At 41.8% G+C, this 15,366-nt stretch overlaps 1 protein-coding gene across 1 annotated transcript in view; it reads left to right on the forward strand.

Annotated features, from left to right (window-relative positions):
• dst (dystonin) overlaps positions 1–15,366 on the forward strand; it is a 219,658-nt gene that overhangs the window by 127,986 nt on the left and 76,306 nt on the right. The window contains exons 25-35 of the mRNA XM_029765353.1: positions 2,458–2,615; positions 3,754–3,932; positions 4,498–4,636; positions 4,825–5,018; positions 5,161–5,407; positions 5,512–5,619; positions 5,713–5,811; positions 6,555–6,656; positions 12,655–12,783; positions 14,379–14,467; positions 14,628–14,736. Coding sequence (XP_029621213.1) covers positions 2,458–2,615; positions 3,754–3,932; positions 4,498–4,636; positions 4,825–5,018; positions 5,161–5,407; positions 5,512–5,619; positions 5,713–5,811; positions 6,555–6,656; positions 12,655–12,783; positions 14,379–14,467; positions 14,628–14,736 — 1,553 coding nt within the window. The remainder of the gene's footprint in view (positions 1–2,457; positions 2,616–3,753; positions 3,933–4,497; positions 4,637–4,824; positions 5,019–5,160; positions 5,408–5,511; positions 5,620–5,712; positions 5,812–6,554; positions 6,657–12,654; positions 12,784–14,378; positions 14,468–14,627; positions 14,737–15,366) is intronic.

Raw genomic sequence — 15,366 nt, forward strand, 5'->3', positions numbered from 1 at the left:
AGCTAGTCTAGAGAGAGGCAAGGCTAAGCAAAGCTAGTCTAGAGAGAGGCAAGGCTAAGCAAAGCTAGTGTAGAGAGGCAAGGCTAAGCAAAGTTAGTCTAGAGAGAGGCAAGGCTAAGCAAAGCTAGTCTGCAGAGAAAGGCTAAGCAAAGGTAGTCTAAAGAGAGGCAAGGCTAAGCTTTGCTAGTCTGCAGAGAGAGGTAAGGCTAAGCTAAGATACACTATAAAGTCGAAATCGGAAGTTTACATACACTTAGGTTGGAGACATTAAAACTTGTTTTTCAACCACTCCACAAATTTCTTGTTAACAAACTATAGTTTTGGCAAGTCGGTTAGGACATCTACTTTGTGCATGACACAAGTAATTTTTCCAACAATTGTTTACAGACAGATTATTTCACTTATAATTCACTGTATCACAATTCCAGTGGGTCAGAAGTTTACATACACTAAGTTGACTGCGCTTTTAAACAGCTTGGGAAATTCCAGAAAATGATGTCATGGCTTTAGAAGCTTCTGATAGGCTAATTGACATCATTTGAGTCAATTGGCGGTGTACCTGTGGATGTATTTCAAGGCCTACCTTCAGACTCAGAAAAATAAAGAAATCAGCCAAGACCTCAGAAAAACAATTGTAGACCTCCACAAGTCTGTTTCATCCTTGGGAGCAATTTCAAAATGCCTGAAGGTACCACGTTCATCTCTACAAACAATAGTACGCAAGTATAAACACCATGGGACCATGCAGCCGTCATACCGCTCAGGAAGGAGACACGTTCTGTCTCTTAGAGATGAACGTACTTTGGTGCGAAAAGTGCAAATCAATCCCAGAACAACAACAAAGGACCTTGTGAAGATGCTGGAGGAAACAGGTACAGAAGTATCTATGTCCACAGTAAAACGAGTCCTATATCGACATAACCTGAAAGGCCGCTCAGCAAGGAAGAAGCCACTGCTCCAAAACCGCCATAAAAAAGCCAGACTACGGTTTGCAACTGCACATGGGACAAAGATCGTACTTTTTGGAGAAATGTCCTCTGGTCTGATGAAACAGAAATAGATCTGTTTGGCCTTAATGACCATCGTTATGTTTGGAGGAAAAAGGGGGAGGCTTGCAAGCCGAAGAACACCATCCCAACCGTGAAACACAGGGGTGGCAGCATCATGTTGTGGGGGTGCTTTGCTGCAGGAGGGACTGGTGCACTTCACAAAATAGATGGCATCATGAGGCAGGAAAATTCTGTGGAGATATTGAAGCAACATCTCCAGACATCAGTCAGGAAGTTTAAGCTTGGTCACAAATGGGTCTTCCAAATGGACAATGACCCCATGCATACTTCCAAAGTGGCTTAAGGACAACAAAGTCAAGGTATTGGAGTGGCCATCACAAAGCCCTGACCTCAATCCTATAGAAAATGTGTGGGCAGAACTGAAAAAAGTGTGTGTGAGCAAGGAGGCCTACAAACCTGACTCAGTTACACCAGCTCTGTCAGGAGGAATGGGACAAAGTTCACCCAACTTATTGTGGGAAGCTTGTGGAAGGCTGCCTGAAACGTTTGACCCAAGTTAATCAATTTAAATGCAGTGCTACCAAATACTAATTGAGTGTATGTAAACTTCTCACCCACTGGGAATGTGATGAAAGAAATAAAAGCTGAAATAAATCATTCTTTCTGCTATTATTTTGACATTTCACATAAAATAAAGTGGTGATCCGAACTGACCTAAGACAGGGACATTTTACTCGGATTAAATGTCAGGATTTGTGAAAAACTGAGTTTAAATGTATTTGTATATACAAAAGTATGTAAACTATTAGCTGGCCTCTACTGTCCTTGCTAACAGGAGCTTGCTGATACATGTTTTGGCAGCAGTCCTCGAGGAAAACACATAGTTATTTTAGCCTATTAGGCATAATGTTAATACCTTTTATAAAGCCCTTTTTACATCAGCAGATGTCACAAAGTGCTTATACAGAAAATCAGCTTAAAAACCCCAAACAGCAAGCGATGCAGAAATAGAAGCACGTTGTAAAGTCCATTTCCCCTGGACTTATGAATATGTCTGTTTAAGATGTTTGGTGTTGTGACACCAGAAGTAGTAGAATCTCCTGCATACTACGTTAAGGAGGAGCTGTTGGTCTGCTTGATTGCCCACTAATTAATCTGCATGATTAATGAGTAATAAGCAGATTGTTTGTAAACACTTTGCAATAATGGTGTCAGATTGTATTAATGGTGTCAGAGATTACTACATAGGTTTTCATTAACACATTCACATCACACTCCCTCTGCTATGTCCGGGAGAGATGTGTTTTGAATAATACAAACGTATTAATTTTGATTGTGCGCTAATGTTACTTTTACAAAGCTAGCATTAGACCAGTGTTTGGACAAATACAGTTGATGTCCTCTCGTCGTTTGGTTGTTACTCATTCTGGGGTGTTGTGTTGAACAGAGGAACACGAGGAGTCTGTGTACAACCTGTATATCTCTGAGGTGCGTAACTTCCGCATGCGTCTGGAGGCTCAGGAGGAGCACCTGATCCGACAGATCCGCACCCCACTGGACAGAGACGACCTGGAGCAGAGTGTCCTGCGCATCACAGAGCAAGAGGTAGGGCGACAAATCACTATTCAGACTGTATTATCACTCTGTCATAATACAACTCACTATTCAGACTGTATCATCACTCTGTCATAATACAACTCACTATTCAGACTGTATCATCACTCTGTCATAATACAACTCACTATTCAGACTGTATCATCACTCTGTCATAATACAACTCACTATTCAGACTGTATCATCACTCTGTCATAATACAACTCACTATTCAGACTGTATCATCACTCTGTCATAATACAACTCACTATTCAGACTGTATCATCACTCTGTCATAATACAACTCACTATTCAGACTGTATCATCACTCTGTCATAATACAACTCACTATTCAGACTGTATCATCACTCTGTCATAATACAACTCACTATTCAGACTGTATCATCACTCTGTCATAATACAACTCACTATTCAGACTGTATCATCACTCTGTCATAATACAACTCACTATTCAGACTGTATCATCACTCTGTCATAATACAATTCACTATTCAGACTGTATCATCACTCTGTCATAATACAACTCACTATTCAGACTGTATCATCACTCTGTCATAATACAACTCACTATTCAGACTGTATCATCACTCTGTCATAATACAACTCACTATTCAGACTGTATCATCACTCTGTCATAATACAACTCACTATTCAGACTGTATCATCACTCTGTCATAATACAACTCACTATTCAGACTGTATCATCACTCTGTCATAATACAACTCACTATTCAGACTGTATCATCACACTGTCATAATACAACTCACTATTCAGACTGTATCATCACTCTGTCATAATACAACTCACTATTCAGACTGTATCATCACTCTGTCATAATACAACTCACTATTCAGACTGTATCATCACTCTGTCATAATACAACTCACTATTCAGACTGTATCATCACTCTGTCATAATACAACTCACTATTCAGACTGTATCATCACTCTGTCATAATACAACTCACTATTCAGACTGTATCATCACTCTGTCACACTTATCTTTTCCAGACACGGGTCAAATACATTATGTAAAATACATCTGTGGTTGATTTCCTTTGCCAGGTACAATGGAACCAACGGAATAGTCTCTTAAGTGACTTAACCTCTCCAACTTTGTACCTTACAGAAGAAGAAGGCAGAGCTGGATCAGCTGAAGGACGATCTGGAGACCATGAAGGAGAAGTGTGAGACGTTCTTCAGACAGGCCGGGGCCTCTCCCGCTGTCCCCACCCTCTCCTCTGACCTCAATGTCCTCATCCAGAGCATGAGCCAAGTCTACTCCATGTCCGCCATCTACCTAGAGAAGTAAGTGGCCCTGACACTGTTATGGTCCTCCTCAGTAGAGGGCCCAAACACTGTTATGGTCCTCCTCAATAGAGGGCCCAGACACTGTTATGGTCCTCCTCAGTAGAGGGCCCAGACACTGTTATGGTCCTCCTCAGTAGAGGACCCAGACACTGTTATGGTCCTCCTCAGTAGAGGGCCCAAACACTGTTATGGTCCTCCTCAATAGAGGGCCCAGACACTGTTATGGTCCTCCTCAGTAGAGGGCCCAGACACTGTTATGGTCCTCCTCAGTAGAGGACCCAGACACTGTTATGGTCCTCCTCAGTAGAGGGCCCAAACACTGTTATGGTCCTCCTCAGTAGAGGACCCAAACACTGTTATGGTCCTCCTCAGTAGAGGGCTAGAATATTTTCAGCACATTCAAAATCAACAAGGCATTTGCAAATTGTTTTGTCTGGTCCCACTTTAAATGCAACTTTAAAGTCTTCATGAAGCCTTCGTAAACCGTTTATAAGGACTTCACAGATGCTTTACAAAATGTTGATGTAGTTAATGTCCCACTGTCTCTGTGGTGTCTCTGCAGGCTGAAGACAGTGAGCTTGGTGGTGAGGCACAGCCAAAGTGCGGAGGCTTTAGTGAAGCTCTATGAGGCCAAACTCTCTGAGGAAGACGCCGTGAACTCTGACCTGAAATCCATCGACACAGTCGTCAGCACACTCAAGGTAAGCTCCCTTGGTACTAGGTTTTTTATAGACGTTTAAAATATATCCTATTTAATCTTTTGGTTTTCTCTCAGGTTGGCAAAATGATTGCTGGAGATGAATTGTTATTTTGTGGCATCCAGTCCTTGAGATCCACTATTAAGCTATGATTGATAGTTGAGCCATCACTTTGCTCTACTCTGTTTTAGCAATGGCGCTCAGAGATCGACGACCAGAGGGAGATCTTCCATGACCTGGAGGATGGGCTACAGAAGGCCCGTGGTATCAGTGAACGCATGTTCAAGGCCCACAACGAGCGGGACTTTGACCTGGACTGGCACAAGGAGAAGGCTGACCAGCTAGAAGAAAGGTGGAACAACGTCCACTCCCAGATTGAGAGCAGGTTAGTGTTTTCAGGTCAACTGTTGAGGGACAGAGTTTGATTCCATACACCAGTAAATATTAGTGAGCAACACTACTTTAATAAGGGGAATGTAAAAATAACCTTTTATGGATACTAATGCTCTGTCCCTTTGTTATATTAGACTTCGGGACCTGGAGGGCATCAGTAAATCACTGAAGTACTACAAAGACTCCTACGGCAGTCTGGATGAGTGGGTCAGAGAGATGGAGGCTGCTCAGCTCAAGACCCAAGAGAAGCAGCCAGAGGACAGCAAAGCGCTCGCTGAGCTGGTAAACCAACAGAAGGTCCTCGTTGCAGAAATGGAACAAAAGCAGAGCAGAATTGATGAATGTCAAAAGTACTCAGAGCAGTACTCATCTAGTGCTAAAGTAAGTTATCTCTGTAACTGTTTTGACCTGGAACATTAGTCAGATATGTCTGCATGAAGACTACTTGAACACCAGAGGAGTAATATTCATGAATGTGTTTTCAGGATTATGAGCTACAGCTGTTGACCTACAGAGCCATGGTTGACTCCCAGCACAAGTCCCCGCTCAAGAGACGGAGGATGCAGAACTCGGCTGATGCCATCGTTCAGGAGGTGAGAACCTTGGAATGTAACCGTAGTAGAGTAGGTGCTGAGTGTGCTGTGTGTGCTAAGGAAAGTGACCCTTGTTTTCCACCCTCACCTCAGTTCATGGACCTCCGAACTCGCTACACGGCCCTAGTCACCTCCATGACACAGTATGTAAAGTTTGCCAGTGAGACATTGAAGAGAGCAGAAGGCGAAGAGGTAGGGGATTGGTGAAATATTGGATTGTTAGAAACACTGTGCATACTTTGGATTGCCTTTTCTCTGCCCATCACATTATTGTGTTAACAGGGTTGACTCCCAGACATATTGAATTAATGGGAACCTCACCTTTAAAGCCATAATGATGCTTCAACTCAAAGGGTTTATTTCTCTTCACTGCTATACTTAAGCAATAAGGCCCGAGGTGTTGTTGTATATGGCCAATATACTACAGCTAAGGGCTGTTCTGGATACAGCCATTATCCGTGGTATATTGGCCATATACCACAAAACCCAGAGGTGCTTTATTGCTATTATAAACTGGTTACCAATGTAATTAGAGCAGTACAAATAAATGTTTTGTCATACCGGTGGTATACGGTCTGATATACCACGGCTGACAGCCAATCATCATGCAGGGCTCGAACAACCCAGTTTATAATATGCGTCATCCATTCAGCGCTGATGGATGTAGATGGTTTGCTTAACGCTGATACAAAAGAGCCATTCTTTCATATTGTTTCTGGTGATGGTGACTTCTCTGGGAGGAAGCTGTCTCCTCTATCTCATTGAATCTGAAACACTCTTTCATGGTGGCATTTGTTGGGGACAATTAACAGCGCTGCAACAATTCTCCCTTTGGTAAGCATGTTAGAATAATCATACCATGAACATAAATTTTCATTGTTAAGTATGAGGTAATGGATTACTTTTTTTTTAATGGATGATTTTTTGCATTGTAGAACAGGAAAGCATCAGAAAGAACAGAGTACCTCACCTGGACAGAGAGCTTGGAGCTCCAAAAGGCAGCAGGGGAGGAGGTGATTGGACAGCTCCAGCAGCAGGTACAGGAACTGGAAACCTCATTGGCTAAGAGAACAACCCAGTTGACCATTCTACAGGAAGAGGTAGAGACATATAAGAGTACCATAGAGGACCTGACCCTCCAGAAGTCCAAGGCCGAAGATGGGGCTCAGCAGTACCGTTTGAAACTAGAGACGGTTGTGAAGGGCAAAGCAGTCATTGAGCAAGAGTTAGGTAACGCACAACAGATGGTCCTGCAGTCAGAGGCCAAACGGTCTTCTCTTGAGGAGAGTCTTCGTATGCTGAAGATTAACATTGAGCAGAGCACCCTGGCCCGGAAGAAACTGGAGGACCACTTGAAGAGGAAGAACAGCGATGTTCAGGATCTTGAGGAACATAATCGCACACTGCAGAGGATGCAACATTCCTCTGTCACCCACAGTATTCAGACGATCCATGCAGAGGTGGATGCAGAGGTCCTGCAGCAGACACAGGAGCTGGCCATGGTGAAGAAAACAGCAGAGACCGAGATCAAGACACTTAAGTCAGAGCTGAACTCTGTGCTAGTGCATAAAAAAATTGCAGAGGAGAAAGCGCAACAATTCACAGAGCTGTTGAACGATGCCAATACCAGGTTGAAGAAACTTCAGCTGGACATGGAATCAGACAAGAGCACCATGAGACAAAAGTCAGAGGAGTTCAGACAGGAATCTTTAGAGCTGAGAAATTCCATCTATGTCTTTCAAGAGCAAATCAAATCTCTCCAGAGGGATAAGTCTTCCTTGGAACAGAAAGCTATTTTCAACAAGACAGAGGTTGAAGGCCTGAAGGAACAATTAAAGATCAACCAAGGAAAGCTGCTCTTGAGGAACTCCATGGAACAGGAGAGTAGTCACAATGTGCAGTGTTTAGAGGATGAACTGAACTCCAAACAGGTTGAGGCAGACCAGTTGAAGTTCAAGGTCAGTGAACTGATGAGAATGAATGTGTCATTAGACAATGAGGTCAGAAGTCTTCAGGTCAGTGTGGAGTCATTACAACGAGAAAAATCTTTCTCTGAACAAAATATGAAATCATTGAAAAGTGAAACGGAGAACTGGAAACAGCAGCTTCAAAAAAACAAAGAAGAATTCAACTTAAAGATAAGATCTGAACAGGAGGTACAACTCAAATCCAAAATCCTGGAAGCAGAACTTCAGAAAGGTGGAATGTTGTCCACGCAACTTCAGAAGAAAGTAGATGAGCTTAAGAAGGTCAATATGGAGTTGGAAGTCAACATGAAAAAGATGCGTGCTCAACTGGACAATATCACCATGGAAATGGGAAGCAAAAATCAGCAAATCAACATATTGAAGTCTCAGGTGGATGGCACCAAATCTCAGGTGAAAATCATTGAGGAGGAGCTGCTAAAGAAATCTCAGATGTCCCATGAGCTTCAGATCAAACTGAGGGACTACAACGAGGAGGTGAAGAGAACAGCTGAACTGCAGCAGAAAAACAAAGCTCTCAGCTTGAACCTCACCAACTACGAGAAGGAAATCAGGAATCTGAAGTCTGAGCTTAGCTCCGTTGGTGCTGAGAAGAATTTGGCCAATAAGACAGTCCAACAGCAAAAGGGTGAAGTGAATGATCTGAACATTACACTGAAGAAAGCAATAACAGAGTTGCAGAAGGAGTCAAATGAGGGCCAGAGGTATCTGGCTAAAGTGAAGGCATTAGAGGGTGAGCTTTTGCAATGCAAGCAGAGTATGAAAGGAATGACTGGAAGTTCCGAAAGAATTACAGTGAATATGAAGCAGGAAATCAGTGCCCTTCAAAGGAACAAGACCATTGCTGACCAACAACTGGTTATCTTGAAAGCAGAACTCGGGGAGATGAGTTCTGCTCTGAGAAGAACAAAAGATGAATTAATTAAAGTGACCCAGGAAGGGAAAATCTGCCAGTCTAAAGTCAAAGAGCTCGAAACAGATCTTCAGAAGAGTAGGTTGACAATTAAAGAAATCAGTGCCAGCTCTGACAAATCCTCATCCAGTTTCAAACAGGAAATTACTGTTCTTCAGAGGGAGAGAAGTGCAGCCCAAGAGAAAACCTTTTCATTGGCATCTGACGTCACCATACTCAAGGGAAAGCTGGAACAAGCTCAAGAGGAGGTCAAGCGAAAGCAAACGGATGGTTCAGCCCTGCAACTGAGGTCCCAGAAGCTGGAAGACCAACTTGAGAACTGTAAGCGGATGCTGGAGGACTTGAAAAGCAAACTTGAACTTCAGAAGCAGGGATATGAGAGACAGCTGCAATTAGTGCAGACTGAGATGAGTCAAAAGCTTGCATTACAGGAGTCTCATATCAAACTGGAAATGGAGCAGAAATCCAGAGAGCATTCACACACTGCAGAATCAGCCGGGATTAACACCAAGTATTACCAGAAAGAAATTGAACAGTTGAAAATCTTCAATGAGAGCACTTTGCAGTTAAAGCAGGAGGCTCTACAGCAAATAGATGAGCTTCATACTAAAATGCAGCAAGTGCAAAATGAGAGAACTGCTCTTAGCCATGACCTGCTTAAAGCAAAATCGCAAATTGCTAAATTAGAAACAGAGAAAATGCTACTTAACTCTAGCATTGCTCAGCTGGAAAACATCCATAAGGAAAAGTCAAATGAGGTCACAAAGCTTAAACAAATGTTAGCACACAGTGAGCAGAAACTAGGAATAAAAGAAAAGGATGCAAGATCCCTCAATGAACAGGTTGTTTCATATGCCAAGGAGGTCAGAGGTCTTCAAGAAAAAATATTTAAGCTAGAGGTCACAATTAAGAGTGAACATAGGACTGTAAAGGAAATGGAGACTTCAAGTACAACCAAGCATAAGTGTGACAAAGACAATGAGGTTGCCAAACTGAAGAGTGAGCTTTTGTTAACACAGGAAATAGTGTCATCATATGAAGAGGCAAAGTGCAATCTGGAGGAGGAGCTTATTGAAATGAAAGTGTCCTTAGAGGTATATATATCTATGACCATCATACTTATTTTTTACATTCATAAAAAAAATCTTTATATTTGTAGATAATAAACAAGACACACTTGAAATTAAATATTCATATTTGTATGTCAAATTTATAATAATATTTCACTTTCACATGCTCAATGTGCATAGATAAATTATCTCAAGGTACAGTATTTACTATATCTAATGATTATTTACGTCTTATGCCAACAGATAGCAACAACGGAGAAACACAAAGTGCTAGAAGAACTGCAAAGAGTGAATGGAGGCAAAAGGGAAATAGTCAGCAATCAAAGCAGTTTACAGGATCAAACATTGATGAAAACCGCAAATTATTCCACTGTCCAGACTACAACATTCCAACAAAAACACACAGAAAATTTGACTGCCATGAACCAGAGTAAAAAACTTGAAGCGATGGCAATAACAAAAAGGTTAGTGTCTCTGGAGGGTCAGGCAGGGAAAAGTCAAAATGTTACATCAAGCACCACTAGCACAAGCTCACATAATGTCAAAGACCTGTCATCCAAAGCATCTCATTCTGAGAGTGAGACAACTTCCCTACGATTTTCCCCAAAGCTCCAAGGACTCAGAGGCAGCATCAGTATCAGGAAGTTGATCAAAACCAAGCTTTTGGATAGAGAAACATTGCAGAAGTTAGAAACTGGCCTTGTCACATTAGAAGAGGTCCAAGCATCACTCGCTCAGTTCATCGGCAAACCCACTGCTATTGCCGGAGTCTACTTGGAGTCTAGCAAGAAAAAGATATCCTTCTTGGAGGCTGCAGATCGAGGCCTTTTAGCTAAGACGTATGCTATTGAGTATATGGAAGCACAGGCTGCAACTGGCTGTATTATCGATCCTTCAACTGGACAAACCCTCTCGGTTCAAGCTGCTTTGGAGATGGGCATTGTTGGGTTAAATTTGAAAGACAAACTCATGGATGCCGAAAAGGCAGCCACTGGCTATGTCCACGGCACTAAAACACTGTCTGTATATCAGGCCATGGAGGAAAGGATTGTCGACAGGCACAAAGGGAAGAAGATCATTGAGGCCCAGATAGCAACTGGAGGATTAGTTCACCCAGTTCTTGGTGTTAGGGTGCCCGTTAATGTGGCAGTTGATGAGGGTCTCTTGAACAAAGCTACCCTACAGAATCTCTACGACCCGGTCAGCAACCCCAAGGGCTTCCACAACCCTGATTCAGGACAGAAGACCTACTACTGTGAACTGCTGAAAAAGTGTCTGTATGACACAGATGGTGGTGTCTATCTCCTACCTTTTGGTGAGAAGAATCTCTCCAGTTTTTCCTTTTGTAGTTCTCACAGATTATCAGTCATCAACAGTGCTCTTGGTCTGGAAAGGTCCCCATATCAAGCCTTTAAGGGAAACCACATAGATAAGCGGACCTACCTTTTTCTCTCTCAGCAGGACAGTGAGTGGCAGGAAAAGTCCACTGTCGATGTCAACGGAAGCCATTTACACATCATCACAGATCTCAAAAGTGGACGGCAGCTTTGCATCGAAACTGCCCTAGATCTAAAGTTCCTTGAAATGGCAGAACTGGTAAGCTATCGGAGTGGCCTCATCAGCATCTACGAGCTGGCAGACCTTATCCTTTCCAGGATGGTCGTTGTTCAGGACGCTAACAGTCCGGTGGCTGGTCTGTGGGATGTCACTCAGAAGAGGAGGGTGACCATTCTGCAGGGACATCAACAGAGCCTAATCGATAGACTCACTGCACTGAGGCTGCTGGAGGCCCAAGCTTGCACCGGGGGCATCTGTGATCCTGCTTCTGGGGAGAAAGCCCCAGTCGCCGAAGCTCTGCGTAGAGGTCTCCTGGACGAGACATTTGCCCGCCAGCTTCAACAGTCCGAGCAAGCCTACTATGGCATCGTCCATCCCCAGACAGCAAAGACCTTAAGTGTAGCTCAGGCTATTCAGGAGAACCTGTTCCCCAAAGACATAGGCCTTCGATGCCTGGAATTCCAAGTCCTGACTGGTGGACTGATCAACCCAGAGACCCATGATAGAATCTCACTGGATGAGGCTGTTCAGAGTTGCCTGGTTGACAAAGCCACTGCCTCATTCCTGAAAGATGAGAAGTCTCACCCTAAAAGCCTCACCTGCCCAAAGACAAAGAGGAAAATGTCTTTCATGGATGCTCTGTTAAAGGCTGTCTATGACGGTCACACTGGGCTCAGGCTACTGGAGGCGACAAAGGTTCTTAGTGTCGGGGCTAAGCCGTCTTTCCAATATATTTGGACCTATCACCACATTTGAGTGAACAGTATTTGATTTTCCATGGTTTGTAAATAGGGAAAACTGAATATTTGATTGACAAAGCAAAGCCTGACTCAATAAAATGTTCACTGAAATGAATAAAATCTAGTATTTCCTACACTTAAAATAAGAATCATTAATTACATATTAATTTTCTTTGACTTGGAGTAATATGAATGTTAATATAATTACCAACATGGAGTTGATTAAATCAGACATTAATTATTGCTTTTAGCATGATGTATAAACTGGTGAAATTGTTCGATTTTATATTTGAATATGTTTATGTTATGTACCTGTCTTTTTCTTTTAGACATATTTCATGTCAATGAATAAACAATTAAATGCTTTTATCGCCTACTGTCATAAAACATAAACATCATGATCCACATGGCAATAAACGTCATCAATCAAACCCTGATTTGTGAGTTGTAAGTAGGGTTGCAAAATACTGTGAACTTGCAATACATTTCCTGGTTTTCCAGAAATCCTTTTTGAGAATGACATTTCCTGCTTATTCTCTCTCTCCTGATTCCGGAAGACCTCCAACTGGGATTTCGGGAAAACTAGGGAATTTATTGAAACTTTCTGGAATTTTGCAACCCCCATGGTCCAAGAGAGGTCAGAAATATGGCTGGGGGTCTCCCTAGAGGTTTCTTTGTTGTTGAATGTCTGCATAACCACATTTCCTGTTTTCATACAAGACCAACTCTGACCCTAACAGCCTTTTTGAAATTCTTTCCTCAAATCCTAGCGATCTGTTGATGAGGAGAAGAAAGAGCATGGTGATAAAGTAAGCAAGCTATTGAGTTGGATGTCCAGTGTGAAACCGGGCCAGAACAAAGATGGTAAAGCCAGCACAGAGGCCTCTAGTAAGCCTCAGGTAAATACTGTGTGCAAACATGCATTTACTGTTACAGATGTAGGACATTTATTCGAGCCTGTTTGCTATAGCAGGAAAATAATCCTGCCGCAACAGGAAATGTGAATTATTATGTGGATTATAATTAATGGAAATTTTTTGTAGGGATTGATACATTTTTTGTTAGGGAAAATCAAGTTTGCCATTTAGAAGAAAAAAATATGTATTTTATTTTTCCCCAATTTCGTGGTATCCAATTGGTAGTTACAGTCTTGTCTCATCGCTTCAACTCCCGTACGGACTTGGGAGAGGCAAAGGTTGAGAGCCCTGCGTCCCCCGAAACACGACTGAGACACAACACCCACTTAACCCAGAAGCCAGCCGCACCAATGTGTTGGAGGAAACACCATACGCTGGGCCAATTGTACGCCACCCGATGGGTCTCCCTGTCGCGGCCGGCTGCAACAGAGCCTGGACTCAAACCCAGAATCTCTAGTGGCACAGCTAGTGCTGCAATGCAGTGCTTTAGACCACTGCACCAATCGGGAGGCCCAAGTTCAGCATTTTAAAGTGGAACTTTCAAACTTTAGAAGCCTTTTAAAACCTCAAACAAGTTTTAATTTCCTGCTGTGCAGGAAAATTCTCAGCAACAAAAGAGTGATCAAATTAAGATCCTACGTATGTACTTTATGGTTTCATCTCCTGTCTTTTTGTTGTACACATATTGTAGTTGTATACAGTATATCATCATGCCCACAATTCTGTGTGTATTTTATATACTAATGGTCATACTCAATCTCAAGAATATGCAATAAAAAGCAAAAATTCACACAACCTTTCACTGTTACTGTATGTGCATAGTTCTAATAAATACAATGCTTTTAATAGTCTCTTATTATTTCTTTACCCTATTACAAATATAAGTTGGGATCAATTCCAATAAGCAGAAATGAATTTGACCCAAGTTTGAATCATTATCCCATGGTCTCTGCCATCCTTGTGATTCCTCACCCTCCTGTAATTATTACCATAACTCACAATAGAACCAAAGGTGACACAGTTGCACAAGCATCCCAGTATTTCAATATAACTTGACTACAAACACACCCTACTCCTTGAAAATGTACTGAACATTTTGCAGCATAACAGTTTTTATATGGATTCAAATAAAAAGTCATTTTTCTGGTAAATTTTATTCAATAAACTTTACATTGAAAAGCAATACATTATGGATGCACAGTTACTCTGAGAAAATTGTCTTATTTTGATCAGGGTACATTTTTCTTTTTGGCCTGGCCAGGAAAAAGTCATGGCTCTAGTCTGACTTGCTATGACCGATTTTCTCCTGGTCAGGTTCACGTAGTCAGGAAAAACTCCTTCCACTAGGTTTTTTAAGAGATATGATAACAAATCAAAGAAACAGTTATGTGCAAATCCAAATAATGAAAATCAGGAACTGGATATCTGAGTTTAATATACAGCACAAAACCCAATTAAATAAGTTTTGTGAAACGTCAGTGCATATTATTGTGACTAACATGCTACAAATTGGCATATCGGGATGAGAGTAAACATCAGTAAGATGTATTCATAAGGTATACCCATTGTTATTTCAGGTTTCAATGGAAGAGATGGCAACAAAAAAAGAGAAAATTGCAGAAGCACTGAGGACTACACAGCTTATGCTAAGTAAACACAGTGATAAGTGAGTTGAATTTTCATTACATATATTAGAGTTTTTTAAGGCTGACTTTTGTACATGCCTCTGTGCACTGTAAATAATGCAATATTTCATATGCCTTAAATTATTGAACGATATGATAATGATAAGAGAACTTAAATGTCTCTGATGTCCTGATTTGCAGGATGACCGAGGAAGAGAAGCAGGAAGCAAAGGAACAGCTGAAATCCCTCCATCAAGCCTACAGTGATCTCGCCCAGCAGTGTTCTGATCAGACACCATCTGCCGAGCAGGTTAGATACTGGACTTCCTCTCTAGCCCTGTTTATACCTGGTTCTAACATGCTACATTTGTCCTGATCTTGTCCACGTTCTGATTGTGCCTACATTTCTAGATATGATTGTGATTAGATCTTATAAGTGTAAACAGACAAGATCAGGTCAAGATCAGGACGAAGGACACATGTTAACGGCAGGTATAAACAGGTTCTTCTGAAACACTGGATTGGCGTTTAGTGTGGTGTGAGAAATTATGCACAAACAATGCCATCTACTGTTCAAATGCATGACTAACCCTGTTTCCTATATGGGCTCTATCTAGCATGGTTTTCTCTTGTGCTACATTTATTGTCATCTTAAAACCACTGTATTTACTTGTGAACAAAGTGAGGGAAAGTAGATTTCTCGAGAGTAGGGAAATGTGTTTTTTTCCCAAAACCCAATGAAACTGAGTATGCTGTAAACATGCTTCTAGGTCCAGGAGCATTAGTGTTTCATGTCTCCCAGCCTCATTCTGACTTTTCATAGCCATCATTGAAACCAAGCTTTGCTGATCTCCTTTTCATTCTTACAGGGGGTCACCAACAACCAAATATAACAGCCTTGATAATGTCGTGTCTAACTTTCTCTCTTGTTTTGCAAGAT

This window comes from Salmo trutta, chromosome 10 (genome assembly GCF_901001165.1).
Source record: "Salmo trutta chromosome 10, fSalTru1.1, whole genome shotgun sequence".
Lineage (NCBI taxonomy): Eukaryota > Metazoa > Chordata > Actinopteri > Salmoniformes > Salmonidae > Salmo > Salmo trutta.